The 22,701-nt window shown below is 38.5% G+C and overlaps 2 protein-coding genes and 1 pseudogene across 8 annotated transcripts in view; 1 reads left to right on the top strand and 2 right to left on the bottom strand.

Moving 5' to 3' along the window:
* Window positions 1-11,716, top strand: part of GSDME (gasdermin E) — a 67,975-nt gene extending 56,259 nt beyond the window's left edge. For 2 of the 5 annotated variants that reach the window (XM_029930330.1, XM_029930321.1), the window contains exons 9-10: window positions 7,870-7,943; window positions 10,588-11,716. In XM_029930330.1, coding sequence (XP_029786190.1) covers window positions 7,870-7,943; window positions 10,588-10,818 — 305 coding nt within the window. In that variant the 3' untranslated portion in view covers window positions 10,819-11,716. Of the gene's footprint in view, window positions 1-5,646; window positions 5,697-7,482; window positions 7,572-7,869; window positions 7,944-10,587 lie in introns of all 5 variants that reach the window. The other 3 variants (XR_003905084.1, XM_029930338.1, XM_029930347.1) reach the window with 3 other exon arrangements.
* A 7,765-nt stretch (window positions 11,717-19,481) lies between these two features.
* The window catches only part of MPP6 (membrane palmitoylated protein 6), a 96,406-nt gene continuing 93,186 nt past the window's right edge, over window positions 19,482-22,701 (bottom strand). For all 3 annotated transcript variants that reach the window (XM_029930288.1, XM_029930308.1, XM_029930298.1), the window contains one exon: window positions 19,482-19,713. In XM_029930288.1, coding sequence (XP_029786148.1) covers window positions 19,537-19,713 — 177 coding nt within the window. In that variant the 3' untranslated portion in view covers window positions 19,482-19,536. The remainder of the gene's footprint in view (window positions 19,714-22,701) is intronic.
* Window positions 20,099-20,522, bottom strand: LOC115304038 (annotated as a pseudogene).

Raw genomic sequence — 22,701 nt, 5'->3', positions numbered from 1 at the left:
TTGGTCTATGTGTCTGTTTTTGTGCCAATACCATACTGTCTTGATGATGACAGCTTTGTAGTAGAGGCTAAAGTCTGGGATTGTGATGCCTCCCGTTTTGGTTTTCTTCTTCAATATAACTTTGGCTAAACGGGGTCTTTTGTGGTTCCATATGAATTTGAGGATAGTTTGTTCTAGTTTGGAGAAGAATATTGGTGCACTGGGTGTTGTATGGAAAACAATTTGACAATAAAATATTATGGAAAAAAAACCTCACGAATCATGAGATCATGACCTAAGCTGAAGTCAGATGCTTAACCAACTTATCTTACTCTTATTGATGTACCACATTGATTTGTAAATAGTGAGCCAACCTTGCAGGCCAGAAATTTTGGTCATGGTGAATAATTATTTAAATGTATTGGGTTCAGGCTCGGTTTGCTATTATTTTCTTGAGAATTTTAGCACCTATATTCATAAGAGATAGTGGCTTATGACTATAATTCTCTCTCTCTCTCCCTTCCTCTTCCTCCCCCTCCCCTCCTGCCTCCCTCCTTCCTTCTCTGTCTCTTTGTGGTATTTTCATCTGATTTTGCTATCAGGATAACACAAGTCTCCTAGGATGACTTTGGAAGTTTTCCTTCCTTTTTATCTTTTGGAATAGCTTAAGAAACATAGATATTAACTCTTCTTTAAATGTTTGGTAGAATTTGCCTGTAGAACCATCTGGTCCTGGACTTTTGTCTCTTGAGAGTTGATTACTGATTCAATTTCTTTGCTGGTAATCTGTTCAATTTTCTAATTTTTCCTGTTACAGTTTTGATAGGTTATATGTTTCTAGGAATTTATCCATTTCTTTTAGGTTATCCTGTTTTTTGACATATGATTTTTCACACTACTCTCTTATAGTTGTATTTCTGTGGTGTTTGTTGTGATTTTTAATGTCTCATGGTGACTTTTTTGGGTCCTCTCTTTTTTTCTTGATATATCTGGCTAGAGGTTTATAAATTCTATTGTTTTTTTCTCCCCAAAGAACCAGCTCCTGGTTTCATTGATCTTCTATTGTTTTCTTAGTTTCTATATCCTTTATTTCTGCTCTAATCTTTATTATTTCCCTCCCTCTGCTGGTTTTAGGTTTTGTTTGTTCTTTTTCTAGCTCCTTTAGGTATAAGATTAGGTTGTGTATTTGACATTTTTGCTGTTGGGGCAGGCTTGTATTGCTATACACGTCCCTCTTATGACTGCTTTTGCTGCATCCCAAAGGTTTAGGACCATCATGTTTTCATTTTCATTTGTTTCCATGTAATTTTTTATTTTTTCTTTAATTTCCTTATTGATTCATTTGTTGTTTAGTAGCATGTTATTTAACCTCTATGTATTTGTGATCTTTCCAGATTTTTTCCTGTGGTTGACTTCTAGTTTCATAATGTTATAGTCAGAGCACCTGCATGATATGACTTTGATCTTTTTAAATTTGTTGAGTCTTGTTTTGTGGTCTAATATGCAGTGTATTCTGGAGAATGTTCCTTGTGCACTTGAAAAGAATGTGTATTATGCTGTTTTAGGATGGAATGTTTTGAATATAACTGTTAAGTCCATCTGGTCCAGTGTGTCAAAGCCATTGTTTTCTTGTTGATTTTCTGTTTAGATGATCTGTCCATTGATATAAGTAGGGTGTTAAAGTCCCTTACTGTTATTGTATTATTACAGATTAGTTTTATGTCCTTTATGTTTGTTATTAACTCCTTTATGTATTTGGGTGCTCCCATGTTAGATGCATAAATATTTCAATTTTTATATCTTCTTGCTGGAAGATATCTTCTTTATTATATAGTGTCCTCCTTTGTCTTGTTACAGTCTTGTTTTAAAGTCTATTTTGTTCAATATATGTAGCTCTCTTCTGACATCCATTTGCATGATAAATGTTTCTCCATCCCCTCACTTTCAATGTGCAAGTGTCTTTAGGTCTAAAATATGTCTCTTGTTGGAGCGCTTAGGTAGTTCAGTCGGTTAAGCATCTGCTGATGTAAGCTCAGGTCATGATCTCACCATTCCCATGTTTGATCTCCAAGTTGGACTCTGTGCTGACAGCTCAAAGCCTGGAGCCTGTGTCAGATTCTGTGTCTCCCTCTCTCTGCCTTTCCCTTGCTTCTGCTCTCTCTCTCAAAAATAAATAATAAACATTAAAACTTTTTTCTTAAATAAAAAAATAATTCTCTTGGCAGCATATAGATGGGTCTTATTCTTTACTCTGTCACTCTGTCTTTTGAGTGGAGCATTTAGTCCATTTACATCCTAAGATGTTATTGATAGATATGTTGTTATTTTATTACTTGTTTTGTGGTTGTTTCTGAACATTTTCTCTGATCCTTTCTTTATTGCTTTCATTGTTTACTTTTTTTTAGTGATATATTTGCATTTCTTTCTCTTTCTTTGCATGTTTATTGGTGGTTTTTGATTTGTGGTTACCATTAGGTGTGTACATATCTTCTGCATGTAGAAGTCTATATTAAGTTCGTTATTTTTTTGAACCCATTCTTTATTCCTTCTCTCTCCATGTTTTAAGTATATGGTGTCATATTTTATGTCCTTTTTATTGTGAGTTCCTTGACTGTATTTTCACAGAACTATTCATTTTTATTGCTTGTGACTGCTGATTTTTCCCATTCAGCACTTTGAATGTATCATGCCACTCCCTTCTGACTTGGAGTTTGTGCTGAAAAATCCACTTATAGCCTTATGGGTTGTTCTTTGTATGTAACTGGCTTCTATGTCTTGCTGCTTTTATGTTTACATTTTTATTTGCCTGTTTATCTATTTGAGAGTGTGAGCACACAAGTAGGGGAGGGGCAGAGGGCAAGAGAATCTTAAATGGGCTCCATCTTACAACCCTCAGATCATGACTTGAGCTGAAGTCAAGAGTTGGATGCTTGTATGACTGAGCCACTCAGGTGCCCCTGTCTTGCTTTTAATACTTTTTCATTATCACTATACTGCTTTTGTTGATTTAGTTGGGGTTCTCTGGGCCTCCTGAATCTGGATATCTTATTTCCTTCCCTGGGTTAGTGTCGTTTTCAGCTATTATTTCTTTCAATAAATTGGCCCCTTTTCTCTCTGCTTCTTCTGGAACTCCTATAATGTGAATGTCATTACATTTGATGGAGTCGCTAAGTCTATTCCTGTTTTGCATAATTATTGTTTCTCTTGTTCAGCTTGACTTCTTTCCATTTACTGTCTTTTCCATCATTAATTGATTCCTGTGTTTTTTCCAGCCTGATACTCATTCCACCAAGAGTGTTTCTCATTTTGTTTAGTGAGCGCTTTATCTCCACTATGCTATTCCTTATCTCTGTGCTAATAGTCTCACTGGTATCCTCCACTCTTTTCTCAATTCCTGTGAGAATCCTTATCACAGCTTTAAATTCTTTACCAGGCATGGTACTATATCCGTTTTTCTTAGAACTTCTGAGGTAGCCTTGTCTTGTTTTTTCATTTGGGACAAAATGTCTTATTTTGTCTAAGTCTCTATGCCTGTCTCTCTGTTAGCAAAGTTAGCTACATCTCTTGCTTAGAGGTAAGCGCTTTATGAAGATGAGGTCCTGAAGTGCTCTGCAGTGTAATGGCCCCTGTTTCCCAAGGCCTGGCATTCCCAGAAGTGTCTCTAATGTGTCCTGGCTACTTTTATCCTTCAGGCTAGTCTGCAGAGGCCTGTTGTGGACAGAGTTTGGTCTCTGGCCTGAGTTGGTGTGTTCAGCTAGATGTGCTCTGCTTGCTAATGAGATCTATTGCTGCTGCCACTGGAACTGAGGCCTCACAAGACTTGCGAGTCAGGAGATGCAGTGTTGGCCGGAGTTTGGGGCCATCTTCTGGAGGAGAGGGCCTGCTGTGCTGGGAATGAGACAAGTATGACTGGAAACAGGCTACATATGTGTTAAGTAGAAAGTGTTGGCATAGCACTAGTTGTGACATTAAAAATGTTTTTAAATTTTTGAGAGAGGCAGAATGCAAGTTGGGGAGGGGCAGAAAGAGAGGGAGACAAAGAATCCAAAGCAGGCTCTAGGCTCTGAGCTGTCAGCACAGAGCCCAATGCAGGGCTCAAACTCGTGAACCACAAGATCATGACCTGGGTCAAAGTCGGATGTTCAACTGACTAAGCGCAGGTGACCCTTATACTACAGGTGACTCTGCTTTTATGCTAATGATGGGGGAGGCGTAATGGATGGGGGAGGTGGGGGCGATGGATGGCACCTGCCAGTTCCTATGTTCCCAGAGTCTCTCCATGAGTACTGTCTCTCTAGAACATGCTCAGAGATAAGCAACTAACCTCCCCAATGTGTGCCCCCAGGCACTCTTCAGATCACTACTTCCATGCTATGTGTCTCTGGGCTATTTGGGGCTGCTCTTGAAGAAAAGGGCTTTAAAAATCTGGGCTTTAAGCACCACTGATTGCAAGCACTCAGGAAGTGACCTTTTGCTTTCCAAGCCAACTGCTGTGGGATTTTCTCGGTGTGCTCCTGTGTTTCACCCTTCTCTGTGACCACTGCTCCCTTGCCACTGTGGTTTCCATGATCCATTTCTCTCCCAAGCCACAACTGTGCATTCTCTGCCTTCTTTGATGTGGCCTCTTCTTTACCTTTAGTTATGGAGTTTATTCGGCCAGTCTTCAGATAGATTTCTGGGGTCTTTAGGATAATATGATAGTTACCTAGTTGTATTTGTGGGATGAGGTTAATCTAGATTCCTCCTACTCAGCTGCCATCTTCCCCTCCTTCTGCAAGTAGGCCGGTCATGGGGAAATGGGGGGTAGAAGTCAGCCAAGAAGTCTCTCCATTTGTTAAAGTCCCCTGGGTCCCACGATCTCAAGCCTGCTGGCCAACAGAGCCAGGCAATTAGGAGGTATTCTCTGGTTGGCAGCCATAAAAAGCACAGTATCATACCTGTACAGCGGCTCTCCTCCAGGAGATCCTGGTGCTCTGGAGGGTGGCAGAGGAAAGATACAAAGATGGTAAGCACTGGCTGCTATCCTTACAGTGTACTCCAGCACGCCTCTCCTCTGTTTGAGGTGTCTGCCCTTTAGATTGCCTTTTTTTTTTTAAATGTTTATTTTTGAGAGAGAAGACAAAGAGCAGGGAGTGGCAGAGAGAGAGGGAAACACAGAATCTGAAGCAGCCTCCGTGTTCTGAGCCTGGATGTGGGGCTCAAACCCATGAACTGCAAGATTATGACCCGAGCTAAAGTCAGCCACTTAACCGCTTGAGCCAGACTGCTGCTTTAAGATAACAAATAAGCCTCTTTCACAGAAAGTCTCGACACTTGTCAGAGGTCTGCATGCCTCTGTGTAGGTACTCACGTGCAAGGCTTTAATGAACCATTTCTCAGTTTGCCATAGCCTTGTCAGTTTCATGGACATGAGCCCCATTGGCTTTCAAGGCTAGAGGTGTAAAAAGCTGGTCTCTCCAGTGCATGTCTTAAAAATGTAGGGTTCAAACTCTTTGCTCTTTAGAGAGAAGCTTTTGAGTTCTCTTCCAATTGTGGGTCACTGTGCCAAAGGTGGGGATTATGGTGAGTTTGTGGCTCAGCCTTTCTTACCTGCTTCGATGTGGGTTTTTCCTTGCTTTCCAGATGTGTACGAGTTGCTCCGGGGGTTGTGGGTTTTTTTATTTTCAGACGATACTGTTCCATATGTAGCTGGAGATCTGGAGCATCCACAGGAAGAGGTGAGTTCAGGTTCTGCCTACATTGCCACCTTGGACCAGCCTTTTCATGCGTAACTTGTTTAAAGCACTTTAGTCCCAGCATCTCACCTGTGTCTAGAACACTTCCTCAGCCACTTTGTGACCTGAAGTATGAACTCCTCAGGTCTCATTTGTAAAGACAGTCAGAATATAGAAGAGCAGTCAAAATAAATCATTTAAATTCAAGAAATATTGAAGAAGCCCCTATTGTGTTTTAGGCACTGCTAGGTGCTGAGATAGGAGAAAATAGTGATCTGCACCTGTAGATATAGTAAAATTAGTTGGTACAGTTTGTAAAGTAGATGCTGTTATTTCATCCTTCTCTCCCTAGCACCATGCCCAAAATAGTGAATGACTATCCATCTAACCTGGAACTAAAGTATTTCCAAGAGTAAGGGGGAGTGATGACTACATGGGACTCAGGAGTCACCTGAAAAGGGAATGGAAGCATGAACAGGGAAGATGACATGTGACAGTGGCTCGGCCATGACTTGATCATGTTCCAGGTGACTTTGTCACTGCTCTTCCTGGTCCTGTGATCTTCCCACCAGGTGTCATACTTACCAGCTTCATCTTCCTGATTTGGGATTAGGGCCTGCTTGTTAATCATGGGCTGTGGACCCTCTCTGTGGGCTAATGCACACACAACATTTAAATGCAATTTTAGGGGTTTCTCAAGAGGGAGAACTGCCTTATCCTCTTAGTAAGTCTCCTGTCTTAGAAATGGGCTGTTTTATTGTACGCCGCTGGGTCACAGCCTTGGTGACATGTTGCTGTTTATAAATAAGGCTGCTAAAGAATGCAGGAAATGGAGTTCGTGACTGGTCCCTAGGCCAGATGATGCAGCAGGCGACTCATTTCTCTTTTGCCTTTTCAGTTCAAAGGTTATATCCTGAGGGATTGGGTTCTCTTAGAACTTTTTAGAACTGTGTTTGTTTTATCCTGGTTGGTAATTAAGATCCATTTTGAATAACATTGATGTAGAATTCCTTTTCCTGGGATGTGGCAGGCCACTTCCAGTGTAGCCCCCAGCCTTATCACAGCCCTGCATCAACTCGTGCTGCCAGTGGTGGCCCTTTGTCAAGCTAGTGTGGGTGGCAGGCTCTGCAGTGCCACCCCTTTATCCAGCCATATTGCATTTTTCTACCCAAAATGATGGGTGGACCTGATTGGAAGGAACCCTTCATAGTTTACTTGGTTCTCTGACATATGGAGAAACAAAACTATGAACATTTTTTCTCATTTGACCAACCAGAGAGGTTTCCCCAAAGTCATAACCGAAATATGTAGCAGAGCTCAAACACAGCTCTCATCACCAGATCTTAGGTTCTACTTTTTTCTTTTTGGTGAAAAAGTTTAAGATTTAGCCAGTTGGGATCAGTTTAGATGATCCCAATTTCACTGGCAACATTCAAAGCATCATAGTCAGGAGCCAGTTGAACATATGCTGCCTTCTCTCCATTGGACCGGAACAAGGTGTTGATCTTGGCCACGTCAGTGTCCTAAAACTGCTTCACAGCCTGATTTATTTGCTGCTTGTAGGCTTTGACTTCCACAATGAACACAAGTGTGTTACTCTCTTCTGTTTCCTTCATGGCTGACTCAAGGAATCAGGGGGAACTTGATGATGGCATAGTGGTCAAGCTGGTTTCTCCTGGGGGGCACTCTTTTGAGGATATCTGGGCCACCTTTGGAGACGGTGTCTTGGTGGGTTGGAAGGGAGGTGACACATGATTTTTTTTTTTTTTTTACCGTGGATACCTTGCAGCACCCTTTTCTGGACCTTCAAAGCCTTTGCTTTGGCTTTGGGAGGCCAAGGGCTTCCTTCTTCACCTTTGTTGCCATCTATGTGAAAAGGTAGGTTCTACTCTTCTATATAATTTGCTTTCCCTGGAGTCTGTACAGTTCTTGATTGGCAAATTGAATGTCAAGGACTATTCTCTAGAACACAGAGCTCGTTACCTACTAGTTCCCATCTAAAAGACTTTTGCTGCTTGTTCAGCACCATTCATGCATTCTTTTCAGTAACTGCTGAGACTGAGCATGTCCTCTGCCTGGCTGATGGGAGAGCACTAAAGTATAAATTAGGTACAATTCAGGGGCTGGCCTGTTTCCATGGTTGTTTTGGACAGTGACTGATGTTTGTCTCCTGCAGAAATGCCAGATAATGCAGCGGCTCTGCTGGGTGCTTGCTGTAAACTCCAGATTATTCCCACGCTGCTTCACTTGGTAAGGAACCTGGGGATGGGCATCCAACAACTGAAAAAACACCTTTAGGATTTCAGCCCGTCAAAATACATTAAACAGGTGTTATCATTAACCCCCCCTTTTTTCTTTTTAAACACACCATCCATGTGACACCACACATGCTACCCTACGGGAAACAGATCAAGAGGAAAAGGATTTGTACAAAGAACTTGTTAGCAGCATAGGACTCCCAACTTTGCCATTAGATTCCAAATCTCATGTTTTCCCCATTGTTTGAAGAATTTTGGCCAAGGTTGGGTTGCAACATTGCAGGAAAGGAAGCTGACACCATGTTATTTGTGATGGCAGAGCTATGGCTGCACCAGTTTGATAGAGCTCTGTGTCCTCAGGAAATGTCATGGCCAAGAACAAGAGTTGGGTAATGATGAGCTTAGCCCTGGAGAGATTAAGCCTTTCCTTTTTAAGTTACAAATTGGGTCATTAATAGAAGGAACCATCAATACACGGCCAGAAGTCACTCTAATGGGGCAGGTGTTACTCAGCCTGGGGCAGAGAACATACCTGGCTGTATAATTTTAAGGTCTGGTTAGTTACAAAGAGTCAAAATGAACATGCTACATCTATGTAGCCTAAAAAGTCCAAAGCTCAGAGCTCTGCTCCCAGATTGGGGAAGGAGGTATTGAGATTAAGTGCCTGGACATGACCCTGAAATTTGTTACCATCTAGTCTGGGAACTATGAGCACCATGCTTAGTGCCTTGGGTACTTCTCTGCATAGCAAAGACATCTGAACAAGGCATTATCCCAAGGAACAGTTGAGAGCCCCTTCACAACTGAGAGCAGTTTCTACCCACTGGTAGAGGAATGCTGGTTCCTTGTACTGTGACCACAAAAACTGAACCACTTGGAAATATGCGAGCATGTCTGTTCTGAGGCCAGGTAAGGGTAAAGGCTGGTGGTGCAGTTTAGTTATGGAAACAGTATCATTATCTATTTGTAATGATGAGAGCATAGCAGTAACACTGCTTTCATAGCCCGGCTCCCTGTTACAGTAACTAAGTGTTCAGCATTTCCCAGATTCCCAAGATTTACAAAATTATCTACTGCATTCAGGAAATACTTCCTGAATTGTGTGTTACTGCAAGACCACATTAGCTAATTCCCTTTCCCAAGAAATTCACACTTCAGTGTCATCTTCCTTGCAGTCAGCATTAGATCTGATCTTTGTTGCATCCAAGTTCTGCACTGTTGGTCTAAAGGTAGCCACCTTGGCACAAAAGCCCAGACTCTTTTGTGTGCTTTTTGGGGGCTGCTCAACATAGACAAATAATTTTTCTTTTAAAGAATTTCCTGGTTCTCTTCACAAATTCTGCCCTAGGTACTGCAGCAACTCTTAAGACAGTGAGGTTCCTGCCTCCTTAAAGAATTTGGGTTATTATGTTTCTTATGGGGACTTACTTAGAACACTGTACAAAAATCTACCTGCATTCTTGTCTTCTCTTATCTGGTGACCAGAGTAAATTTGAGAGCCTTTCAGAAAGGCTTTTGGAAGAACAGCATCAAATACACTAATGTTTTGCCAAACTGGTAATAAAGGTGAGTTAGAATCCTCAATAGGGACTGTTAATTTCCCCGAAGGGCCTCTGGGCTGGCAGCTATTCAGAGGAGGAAGCTAGATGCCGCTCAGTACTTGTCCACTAGACCCCAGACTCAGAGCCTGCTGGAGGCAGTCTTGAGGCTATAAAATCACTGGGATGTGGTGCTTGTGCTCGAACAACAGGCCTGATCCACTCTCTAAAGTCAAATAAATTGTTAGTTTATGGGCTGGGCCAAAAGCTGATGTTAAGCCTGGGGTAATTAATAACATTGTGTGAGTGGTATTTGGTGAATTGACACAGTGTAGATTTGTAAGGCTGACTTTGATAATAGACTGTGTTAACAATTACTTTTATAATCAAATCTTTTGGATTCCCTTCAGATTCAGTTAAAATTCATACATCATCTTGAATTTTAATCTCTACATTAATTTAACCTGGTTCTAAATGCCAGGGTAAAAATCAAATCTGTTTTAATTACTGATTAAATTTAAATTTCAGATGTTCTGAGAACTTGCAGCTGAAGTGACCAGAGGCCTCTATGTTCTAAAACAGACCTGGTCTCCTAAAAAGCTTCGGTTTTAGAAAGCAGACTAAACAGTGAATATCTTCAGAAAGACAGTGGAGTAATAGTCACTGGGATATGGGGGTGGAGGGAAGATTAGGAAAGGCCGTTCTGACATGGCATTTCAGTGAACCATGAGAGAAGAGAGGAAAGGAAGAGTATCCCAGGAAGAAGGTTCTTGAGACCGAAGAGTACTAAACTGTGGTATCTATCCCTTTGAGATTATCAAGCAGCTGTATAGGAAATTCTAATATTAAAATAAACCATACATACTGTGTGGATGGGAAAGTTGGATCTAGAAGAAGAAGATCTAGAGTCCAGAAAGTGGAAGGACTATCAGAACTACAGGTGAACTGGAAAAGTCAGACATACGGTCAGGGCTGGGGTCACATAGATTTTCTTACATCTTATGGGTACTCCTAGGGAATTTAAACAATTTTATTTTTTCTCTGTGGATTTTCTATAACATTTTTAAGTGACATAGTTGTTTAAATATGTCATTTTAGCTCCGTGCTCTCTCGGATGATGGAGTATCTGATCTTGAAAACCCAGTCTTGGCTCCTCTGAAGGATCCAGAAAGGTTTGGCATCGTGCAGCATTTGTTTGCCACAGCTGACATGGATCTGGAGAGGCTGCAGTCATCTGTAAAAGTTATCACTCAGAAGGACCCCAACATTTTCCCACTAATTCTTTATATAAGCCTGAATGGACTTTGTGCTTTAGGCAGAGCACATTAATAACATCATATGTGAATTTAGTACCAAACCATCAAAGCTAGGTATTTTTCAGCATTATTAAGATACTACTGAATTTAGCTACCAGGTACTCTGTAAACTGTTTATCATAAGAGTCCAGCAGCACCCCAAGAGCTGAGGAGAAGGGTTGAGAATTCTAGTGTACAGTCAGAACCCTCTCCTGCAGAAAAATGCTTCCCTCTGTCACTCTCTTTCTGATATCCAAAGACAGAGGGGTTTGACGCTATGATCCAAAAATTCACTTAGGAAGCCAATTTCTCTTTACAGAGATGTTTTAGATGTGCTGATTGGAAAAATGAATTGTAAATGCCACTACAGTATACCTACTCCTCTGCTAAACAAAATGATATTAAAATTGTCTAATAGCAGGACACCCTTTAGGGGTCTAGCTATATGCATTTCCTTTTTGTCATGCTTTGATGAACATCCCAATTCTAGGTCTAGAAAAATGATTTCCTATACATTCTGGATGTTTAATTTGTAAAATACTATATCAAAGGAAAACTTTGAACAGTGTATGTTTTGTATTTAATTCTGTCTTCACAGTCTTCTATAAAAATAGCTTAGAATGTCTCTCTACTGCCCTTAATTCCATTGCTAATATCCACTGGGGACCTGAAATCACTTATTTCCCTTAGCAAACAGTAGCTAGGACCTTATGCCAGAGGTCTGACTTTAGGAGCAGGGAGGATGAGAAGTCACAGTTGAAGAGAAATGTTACTCAGCGTATTTTTTTAAAAATCTCATCATCTACTTGAAGAAATGAAGCAAATAACGCTTTGATCACTTAAAAAGCACTTTATAGCAAACTAGAAAAAAATCTGCAGAAATCTTGCCTTTCTGTCTGACTTTCTGAAATAAAGTTTTATCAACAACAGGACAGATTGTGTAAGAAGAATCTACTTGTATAAAAAATCAATACACATATATCACAATACAATGGGAACTTCCTTTAAGAGTCCACAAGAAATGTGACAGTGACTCCTTTGGGGGAGAAGGGATTATTACCCTTCTGTATCTCTTAGAATTTTGTGTGCATGAGCTTCCAAATTAAAATGAACCAACCAACACTGTCCAAAGCACCAAAATCTAAAGATTGGCTCCAGGCAGAAAGATGTCATCCCAGCATTTGCCTGTACCGCTAGGGGTATTCCAAGCCTCCGTTTCGGCCTTTCCTTTGCCCACATTACAGTGGGGTCTGCCAAATAGGGCTGGGCCTCCAAAAGGCTCTTCTAAGTAAATAGCTGGTATCTTTAACTGTAAATGTACCTTTATTTACTGCTTGAGATCAAGAACTATACTTTTAAAAATAGTTACCTTTGGAAACAAGTTCTAGTAGACCAGATCACCTAGAAATCAGATGGAGTAATATTTCTGAAGAGGCCAGCTACCTTCACTCAGATGTTTCCATGACCACTTCTCTTTCATAAGCAGATGCAGAAAGAAACACATTTGTTAGTGTGGTGTAGTCCTGGAACCATCCCGCAGAGCATAATATAATAATCCCTGGAACCTGTGAACATGTTACCTTACATGCCAAAAAGGGACTTCACAGGTGTTTTTCAGGTTACAGACCTTGAAATGACACACTATCCAGGATTATCTGAGTGGGCCCTTAAAAGAAAGAAGGCAGAAGAGTCCGAAACAGACCTGGCCAAAGAAAATGCAGGAAAGATGTGGCCCAAGAAGGATTCAGTGCTGTTGCTGGCTCTGAGACAGGGGAGGCCACTGAAAGAACAAGAGTGCAGTTCACCTGAGCCAGGAAGGAAGAGGGGCCCTCAGTTCTACATCATGGAACTGAAGCCTGCCAAAAACCTGCAGGAGCCTGGAAGCAGATTCTCTCTCTAGCAGTAAGAGCTAGGGCAGGCCCTGGGAAATGTCTCGATTTTAGTTTGGTGAGACCGGTGTTGGATTTCCATCCTACAGAACTATATTTGTATTTTAAGTTGCTAAATTCCTGGTAAGCTTTTACTGCAGTGATAGAATACTGGTAGCATAAGATGAAAGAAGGAACTGATACAAGTGAAAAGTACACTGGACTAGCAGTTTCTGCAGTATAAGGCAGGGAATCCCAGAAACTTACTTGAGAAAGAGTTGCAAACGACCTTTCCCGGAAGCAGGCTTCCTACACTCACCCACAGCTGCGTGTCTGCCTCCCGCCAGCCTGGCAGGGCCACCTCCCTCTTCCACCGCAGGCCTCAGGGGTGAGTGGTGAGCCCCCGCAGGCAGGCACTGCCTTTCCCAACAGGGCTTCTCTTGCGCGGCTGGTCCTAGCATCTCATGCTATCTAAGCACAGAGGCCTTCTCTTGATCCTATAGTTTAATCTTCCCTGTCTCTGCAATTTTTTCCTTGAGCACTTCACCTTTGAAAGCCATCAGATCACTTGGGCTGGGATAGAGGAAACAAGTTAGTGCTTCCTTGTTAAAGAAGAGAAGAAGGAGAAAAATTTATATATTTATTTTGGTGAGAAAAACAATTATTACAGGCTTTTTACAAAGATTATTAGCATTTAAAAGAAATTACCAATGCTAATCTGATATTCTCTGTATTATCTCTGAACCTTAGTTCTACCTATAAATGAAACACTGCATGTTTGCAATATTAAGTATTTATTTTTATATATACAAAAATATTTTACCTGGAATATACAATCTTCCATGTTTGGACAGCACATGGAACTATGTGAAAAAATTTATAGGGACAGTTTCTGAAAACTCAATACTTAATTGTACTGCAGGAAAATTTTATTTACACAAGGACAGCACTGATGTTTCTTTTATACAGGAACTAGGAATACGATTACTTGCAAAGCAGCAGCAATTACATTTTTTAAACTTTTTCACCAGAAAACTTTTTAGCAGCTTGTTCAGCTTTTATTTTTAGGTTGCTAACAAGCATTTTGCCCTCCATTAAAAAAAAAAAAAAGTTCTACAATCATTTCAATGAGTAGAGGTTAAAGAGAGCATGCATTTGTGTTCAAAATAAAGATATACCAACCTGAAATGGGTGGGAGGGAGATCCCTGAAAACAAGTTCTCACATCAAATACTCACCGTGGGCTCTAACAGAACTCAACATGCAGAAAACCACACTTGTTTTGCTGAACCCTAGTGCTCATTCTTCTCCAGCAAAACCCTGGATTCCACTTCCTTAAAAATCAACATTGCCAAAGAAACAGCAGTGGTGGTTCTTTTTCAAAGAGGACACACAACCAAAAGGAGTATTTATTGTATATTTCAATTACAGATGAGATGAACTAGTCCTCAAATCTGGTTCTACCTGAAAAGATGAAGGCGTTCCTCATTTGGACCATGTTTACCAGAAGAAGCTTTATGTTTCCAAAGCAGCATTACTTACCCCACTACCCCTCTCTCCTGTTTAGGAATAAGACAAAACCCACATATTTTAACTGGTGATGACTTCCGGTTTGATAGTGGTAGTTTATAGGTGAGGAGTTTTGAGTGCTGTTTTTTCCCACTTCCTCCAAGCTCTCAGGCCACCTTGACTAAGATGAGGAAAGCCACATTTCAGGTATGGCCTGTCATATGTCTATGTTTCTACCCCCAGAGCTTGCTGTTGTTAAAGCACAATAAAAACATCTAGTCTAACTTTTAAGGTCAGACCTTTTGGCTTCCACTTTGTGGCAACAACAATACCTATTCAGTAGGACTCAAGACAGGTTTACCAGCAGGGAGTAAATTGTTCTCCCAAGTATTAAGTGGCATTTATTTTAACTATAGCTGTGTTTATTTTAACTATTTCAGTTTGTGCTGGAAATTAGAAAACAGTAAAAACTAGTAGGGGAAAAAGGGAAGAAGCTGTCACTCTGGCTGACTGATGTGTGGAAGCAAGTCACATTATTCAAACAGCACCTCATTATCAGCCAATGGCCGCGAAGCTGTGAGAAAGAATGCAACTAAGATGCCTTCATGTCGGATTCAGGGTCCACTAACTAGACCTCACCAACTGTTCTCCCTATAGAAAGAGGCCTTTTAAACTTCCTACTATGGGTTAAACAACAGGGCTGCGGTGATAAATTTAAGGCATAAGAATTAAGATTGGGCAGCTTTAAGAGGGCAAGTACTGGATTGCTTAAATTTTATTTGATTTGTGAGTAAAGGCAAGATTTCACTAAAGGTTTGGACTTAGAGTGGGATTCTAAACGAAATAACCCTCCTGCCTGATGCCACTGAGAGAGCAGAAGCAGACCCTCTTCGAAGGCTGGCACTACATCCTCAGAGCTGTTTTAAAACTGGAGGTAAAAGTCTTGAATGGTATGTACCACTCATTATGTTACCTCTGAAAGAGATACCCTTTGAAAGAACTAAAAAGATAAACCATCTCAATATAAGTGCATACATATAATAAATAAAGTAGCCTAATAAGGATTTCCCAGTCTAGCATTTACTATATCAGAGATACAAATAACTTCTTGTAATTTAAGGTGAAGACAAATATTAAGCTAGCCTTATTTAATGAGTGGAATATTAAAGGTAAAGGGAGATATAAATTTTATGAAAAATCACATGGTCAGGAAGGAATCTGAATTAGGATCTCAGCTAAAAGAAGTACACCATCTCTATTTTTTTTTACAAAAGAGATTATTTTAAAGAAAGTAATGCAATGTACTGCAGGAGTGGTACAGGTCACACTTTAAAATTCTTACCTGGGAAATGAGATCTCGTTCCTTCACTTTTTACTGTATTAAAGACTCATTTTTGATTCTGTGCACTAAATCATTCCAGGGACACAAAAAAGTAGTATAATGGGTGGAAAATACTTAAAAGTGAATAAAACCTGAAGCTAACAAAAATGTAATTTAGAAATCATCTTACCTTAAAGAATTAGAGAGTTATCTTCTTTAGATATACAATAATACTCAAAAACTGATATGCTGAATTATTAGTTGTATTCTTAAAGTTTGTGAATATTCACTTGTACTATATACAATAATCTCATTATTTAAAATACTGAATTTCTCCCAAAATGCAAAATGAAGATATTATGACTTTTCACGGCAGATCCACTGGAACAAGAGGAGGGCAGTTACCATAATCTCTAAGTTTGAGCCATATCACAAATTCATTTGAAAACTTAAATAAATATCTCCCAAGACACTGCCATCTGGAATTCTGTCCTTTTTCATTAAGGAAATTGTTATAATATTATGATCTTAATTTCATCATCTATTTCTTTTCAAAAAGCAGACTAGGATCTGCCTCAAGGTAAAACTAGAGCCTTATAAAACGATGTGGGGGGAAAAAAAGTTTCAGAAGGTCTAAGGATTTGGGAGTAAACATTTAAAGACACTAGCTATAATTACATGGGTAAACACATTTAGTTTTATTATTCATGTAGTCTGGGAGAATTTTACAAATTATACATTAGCTGTATATATAATATGTGTGGTGACTCAGACATTTAAAAAATGACCTATATATGTACATAAAAGTTCAGGATTTGTTTTTTCATATTTAGTATAAAGATTCATTACTACAAAATTATTGGCTCCCTATCCTGTGATTTCTGGAAAATGGAGTGTTTCAGAAGTCATAAAAGTACCATGTTAAGTAGATCACTATTTTGACTAATTTTCAGAACTTTATGTTCAATATTTACCAGTTCAAAGTAATTATACCTAACTCCATGGCTATCCATCTTGAAAATCAACTCCAATCACTAGATTATGACACTTGTTGTTTTACCTAAGTACAATCTAATAAATTTTTAAAGCAAAGATCATCTTTTATTGTCATTGGGATAGTATGATCAAAGCAGTTAGTATCTGGCCATAATCTATAATGCTACCCTATTGTATTTTATTGCTAATTTGCATCATTTTCTAAATTTGTGTTAAGCATTTTTCTCTTTTAAAGAAAATTTGTCCTTATAAGTTATTATAAGTACATTTACTGGACTGTAGAATCTAGGGATCAGGCTACTATTACTGTAGTCCTACTGGGCTTATGATATGATTTCTCTTAAAGCTATGCTCAGCAATTGTATAGCTAGAATTGGCAAAAGTAAACAAAGGCCGAATGTATTGGATAGTATCCAAATATCCAACAGAAATTGAGACTGCATAGTCAAGGCATGGCTAGAATACAAGTGAAACTCGACTTGCAATGCATCACATATATTCCACTAGTTACAGTGTTAAAGGATTTACAATCAGGAACATCAATTCTATGGGTATTTGTACATTTGAAAAAAATATATATATATAATATTTAGTTGTATAGAAATAGTCATGCCCTGAATGCTGAATGTGGACACTCATCTGTCCACAAAGAATGCTCAGGTGCACTAACGTATCGGCATGTTTTCCAAAAGCATATGCAGATGCGTGTGTACTTTAACTATTACCAGTTGTTCAGCCTCACTTTAAACCATTTTCTCTTCAGTAAAGCTAATTATTTCATATATTTCCAATAAGAGAAATCCACAACTCCTTGATTACAACCACACTCTTGTTGCCCTGGGAGACTCCTTGCCCCAGCAGAGATCTGCTGGACTCAGATGAGACTTCAGTTTCAAGTTCAATGACTCTGTTGAGATACAATGAACTTCTCTGAATTTATTTTCTTCAGCTCTGGCATCTAGACTGAAATTAACAGCATTATTTCATTTTAAATTATGGGGAATTGAGTGTGTATTAGTCATGAATACCATTTACAATAGAAATAATTCCTTTAAGTATAGACTATTTTCTAATTAATATGCAGTTTACACTATATGATAAAGCTTAACATATACATGATGTAAAAATCTTCTCTATCATGTCAAGACAGTTTAAATATTTTTGTGGATAAACCCCTTGTGCTGTGACAATGAGAGCACAGTTGTTCACAGACGCTCCCTGCAGCAGCATGAAGGCACACCACAGAAGACAGCACGTTTTCTGAGAACATGAAAATGAAATTTCTCTTAAAATTTACAGTGTGTTGAAACATTAAGTCATAAGACATTACCTTGACACTGTGCTTTGATTCAGGTTGCTTTGAGAAGCCAAGAATTTAATGTAAATATATGAGGTTTAAAAGTTACCAAAGTTATTAAAAGGGTATGATCCATTTTGCCAAAGAACATTAATTTGTGTTCTGGATATGAAATTCTAGAAAAAAAATACCTATAGATTTCCAATCTTAACCATATAGCAATTTGGGCATTTTGTTTCACTGTTTAAAAGATTTAAAGCAATGTATGCATAACTGCTTACTGCCATTATTTTCTCTTCCCTCTAAGGGCTCCTGGCTGGCATTCCATGTGACAGCTTTGCTGACGAAAAAACAAATTCAATAGCCAGGTGCCTGATGCCTACCCCCGACAAAGATGACTACTAATATTTAAGCTCCTAACCCTTTAAGTGTGAATACTGTCCCTGTGAAAAGCTGCCAGCAATATAAAACCTCTCTAAATATGTTTGAGGAAGAATGGATACCATCCAAGAATTCTAAAGAAGATACTAATGGAGATAACCTTAAAAATCTGAGTATGTTAATGCATCTAAAGGAGTGTTGTTTTGTTTTCCTAATCATTAAACAAAAAAGTACATTTCCTAACAGAAATGTAGAAACAATATATAAAACCTTATTTAATATATATTATATAATACATACAATGTACATATTATATAATGCATATATTACATAATAGATGAAACAGTGGACAGTTATTTCCATATCTCATAAATTGTTCAATGGATTTGGTTCTCAACACAACAGATTCAACAAATACTCTATCATATCACATTTCAAAAAGCACACTGATTATTCACAAAATCCCCCACTTGCAAACTGAGAGGCATCTTAAAGTATCACCAAAATTTGCAGAGGCATGATACATTTGCTGACCATATCCTAAAGAAAACCTGTCGAAAGAAGTAGGTTCATTTTTGTCACATTTCTACATGTGAAAATAAATCAACTTTGTGTCAGTTTATGTGTTACAGGATAAGGCACTCTCTCAGCCTGCATGGCCTTGCTTGCTGGGGACACATTCACTTAGCATCAGCCTGTCGTGGCCACAAGTGAGAGTGCAAAGTATTGCTCTTCATTTTCCCTTCAAGATAGAAATGAAGGGGGAAAAAAGCCCAATGTATCTGTGTAAATTAGAATGGATAGCCATCTGTCTCTGAAATAATGAAGCCATGTAGTGTTGAGCAGACTTTCCATGTCAGCCTTGGATGACACTGACATCACAGTTCTGCTTCTATAAGAACTTGTAGTAGGAAAGTAGGCCAATAGTTACTGTTTTCTCCTCATAAGAGTAACTGACCCTTCACCAGTTAATACTGAACTAAAGGACAGCTTTACAAAACTATTTCAAGTATTCATTATCACAGTGAAAATGGGAGACCAATGTGAGAATGAAGGGTTTGAAAATTCCTTTGATGAAAAAGGCAAGGGTACTAAATCAAAACATATACAAAATGCTTCAACGCATTTCTTTATGTGGTATGAGTAGAAATATTATCCATAAAAAGTTAGAAAAATTAAGATAAATTATATATTAGTACACCTTCCCAACCACATTTTATATAAAAATTCAGAATAGTGTACTGGTATTTCAATCTACACAATAAAAATGCCTAAACTTGGCAGATATTGTCTATCTGTGCATGTATTTTCTCAGTAGAAGGCTTATTTGTTGTAGTCACTTTTAAAAAGTTTTATTTCCATTCTGAACCTTATTGAATCATCAGTAAACCCAGCTGATTGGGACCCACTGCGGCTCCAGTCTCAGCTTCTCTATGGCAGTTTGTAGTTTTTCAAAAGCTTTGTCTAGATTGTCGTTTATGATGATCAAATCAAAATAGTGGTTGTATGCTCTCTGAATTCGTGCACTTTCATCCACGGTTTTCTTCAAGTCAGAGTCCTGTCAAAGAGTGTTAAAAGGAAATGTTTCTATCATAAGGTGCATTTACTTGTTCAGACACCAAAGTGAATATAAGAACTAAGTATGGTGGACTTTTGTTTATGAGGATTGGTATTAATTCTCAAAATCTAATTTATACAATGTTGAAACAGACATTACCATCTGTTGATATTCTAGTCTTTACAGCAGAGTCCAGTTTGCTTTATCAGTATTCTGGATCTTCTGTTTCACTGATCTTAGGAAAATATTCCTAATTAAACAATTGCTGATAATAAACTCAGGGTGAAATCTAAGATAATAAAAGAATTATTTCAGGTTTCTAGCCCAACTTTAGCACTGCCTTCAAATGATTTTTTTTTTAAGATTTGCATATACGTATTACATCCTAGAAAAAGAATCATAGAATTTTCCCTTTGTGTTTTTCTCTTGCTTCTTCATGGTCCTTGATGCCAGCTGAGGTGGTCAGTACCATGAAACCACACTGGTGGGGCAGGGGCGCATCCTGCCATTTTTCCAGATCTTTGAGTTGCACATCAAATCTAGGGCTGATGACTCCACATTTGTTTAGCCTCCTGTTGAGGTTCACAACAATTTTCCCAGCTCTATGATCATGAATTATTCCAAATTTGCCAACGTAACCATGCTTCATCATCACAGTTTAGAAATCAGATAATGACTTTGGAGCATGGTCTAATAAGAACCTGGCATTTACTTCTCTTTTCAGCATTGTTAATCCTCTTGAGAGCATCTGCCAGGACATTCGTGCGCACCAAGATGGCAGCACAGAAAGATGGTGGAAAGAGTTCAAAAGATTTTTATCTTACAGGCTCTGTAGATCATGGAAACTATTCTTCAGTTACTATTAAGCTCAAAGCCAAATCTGCTGCCTATTTCTAGGAAAGAGAATCTTAGAAATATATTTTGAAGAGTAACCATATGTTCCCCACCTTCACCAACATATACTCACACAAACATTTCTTTAGCTAACATTGTTAATATTTTGTAATCTATTTTGGAATAATGTGGAGGAATAAATAAGTAATGAATTCTGCAAGAGCAAGTAAAGCTTTTCATTAAATTACAACTGTTGTGGAATTTCACATTCCTTCTATATGTTCTTCATATATTAATTGAGTTCCTTTAAGGTATCTATTATGTTTCATTATCTATAGATAGGACAATGAATAAGACAGTGGAGGAGACAGATAAAGGGCAGATAAACACAAAAACTTACAAGTTGTAATGAGTACTATAAAAGAAACCAACCAGGAACAAAGAATTTTGAGAATTCTACTTTAGAAAGAGTAATTACAAAGACACCGAATAAATGACATTTAAAATGAGAACTATAGTGTGGGGAAAGAGCATTCCAGACAGAGGAAATAGCAATGCAAAATGCAGGAGGGAAATAACCCTGATGTATTTTAAGATACTGAAAGGCCAGGTTGGACAGAGGGACTAAGGGTGGGGGTGATACATTGAGAGGAGTACAGGCTAGGTCGTGGAGGACCCACATGCAATGGAAAGGCATCTCTAGCTTGTGATGGAGAAAGAGAGATGGAAATGACATCAGACTGGAAATATATTTTGGTGATAAAGTCATCAGGATTAGCTACGAATGTGAGAAGTGAGGAAAATGAATCAAGATGAGGAAGAAACAATTGTAGAAAATGCAGAAAAGGGGTGGGTTGGAGTAGGAAGAACATAATTTGGGGGGGATATCCTATTTTGTATATGTTAAGTTTAAGATGTCTTGGGGAATATCTAAGTGCTAAGTAGTAACAGGTTATGCAAGTCAAAGCTCTGGGGCCTGGGTTACCTGTACATGAACTAGGAATCATCAATGTAACAATGGTATATAAGATAATGAATTTGGTAAAAACACCTAAAGGGAAGTGTAGAGAGACAAATGGGTTCCAAACTAGGCCTGAGGGACACTACTACTTATATTTTAGTTAACATCACTGACATCTCTAAAATATCTTTTACGACAGATGTGCAAACAGCCACAATTCCCTTTGAAAATCATTCTTACCTATTACAGTCACTAGCAATCTGGTTCATTTAAATAAAAAAAAAGATTTTTTTTTGACATTAACAATCATGTAACAAGGGCAGAGTACACCATACAGACAGAAAAAAAGAATAAAGAACCCCTCTCTGTATGGCCATAGAGGATCTCTAGACTATACTCGTAGGTAGAAAATGCAGGCCAGCTAGTGTATATAATAAGCTACATTTTATGTAAGAAATGGGGAAGGGAAGATACATGCATATACATACTTGCTTATATTGAATACAAATAGTGAAAATGGCTATTTTTGTAGATGGGAGTGTAGAGGACAGAGAAAAGCTAGATTTTTCTGTTAAGATTTACTTTAGAACTGTTAAATGGATAGAATGATGCAATATTAAATTCACATGAAAAAAAGCAATACCTGAAAATCAAAAGCAAAATGAAATAAACTAATGTTTTAAAGTTGATAGTTTAACCACACAGAATTATTTCAGTGATATTAAAATTAAATAATACCCAGTGGAATATATCTTAGGAACAACTTTTTTAAAAGCCCAAAACTCAAAAAGTGTTCAATAATCACACTGTTGACATGAATACTGATATTGTTACTCAGAAATTATGTATATAGCAGGTTAAGTTTATATATAAAGTGAGAAATTATGTGAATGTTATCAGGAACCAAGATTTTCAGCATAAGAAAAATGACAGATATAGAGTTAAAGAAATAAAATAATGTAAAGTTTAAACTGGAGCTATCAAATTGAACTAATGATGTGTGTTTTCTGAAAAAGAAAAATATATTTCCTACATCTGGCCACTGAAAAGGCCAAAAATAATGAGCAACTAAGTTGAATGCACAACTGTAGCACCTGTATTATCTCTAAATACCATTTCCCACTAAAAGACACCAGGGTTTTTGGATGGCTGGTTCCAGGTCTGGGCCAGTAAATGTGTAAGAAAACCTGGAA

This window comes from Suricata suricatta, chromosome 2, assembly GCF_006229205.1.
Source record: "Suricata suricatta isolate VVHF042 chromosome 2, meerkat_22Aug2017_6uvM2_HiC, whole genome shotgun sequence".
NCBI lineage: Eukaryota > Metazoa > Chordata > Mammalia > Carnivora > Herpestidae > Suricata > Suricata suricatta.
Note: the sequence above shows the minus strand (reverse complement) of the source record. Positions and strands in the feature narration are given on the sequence as shown.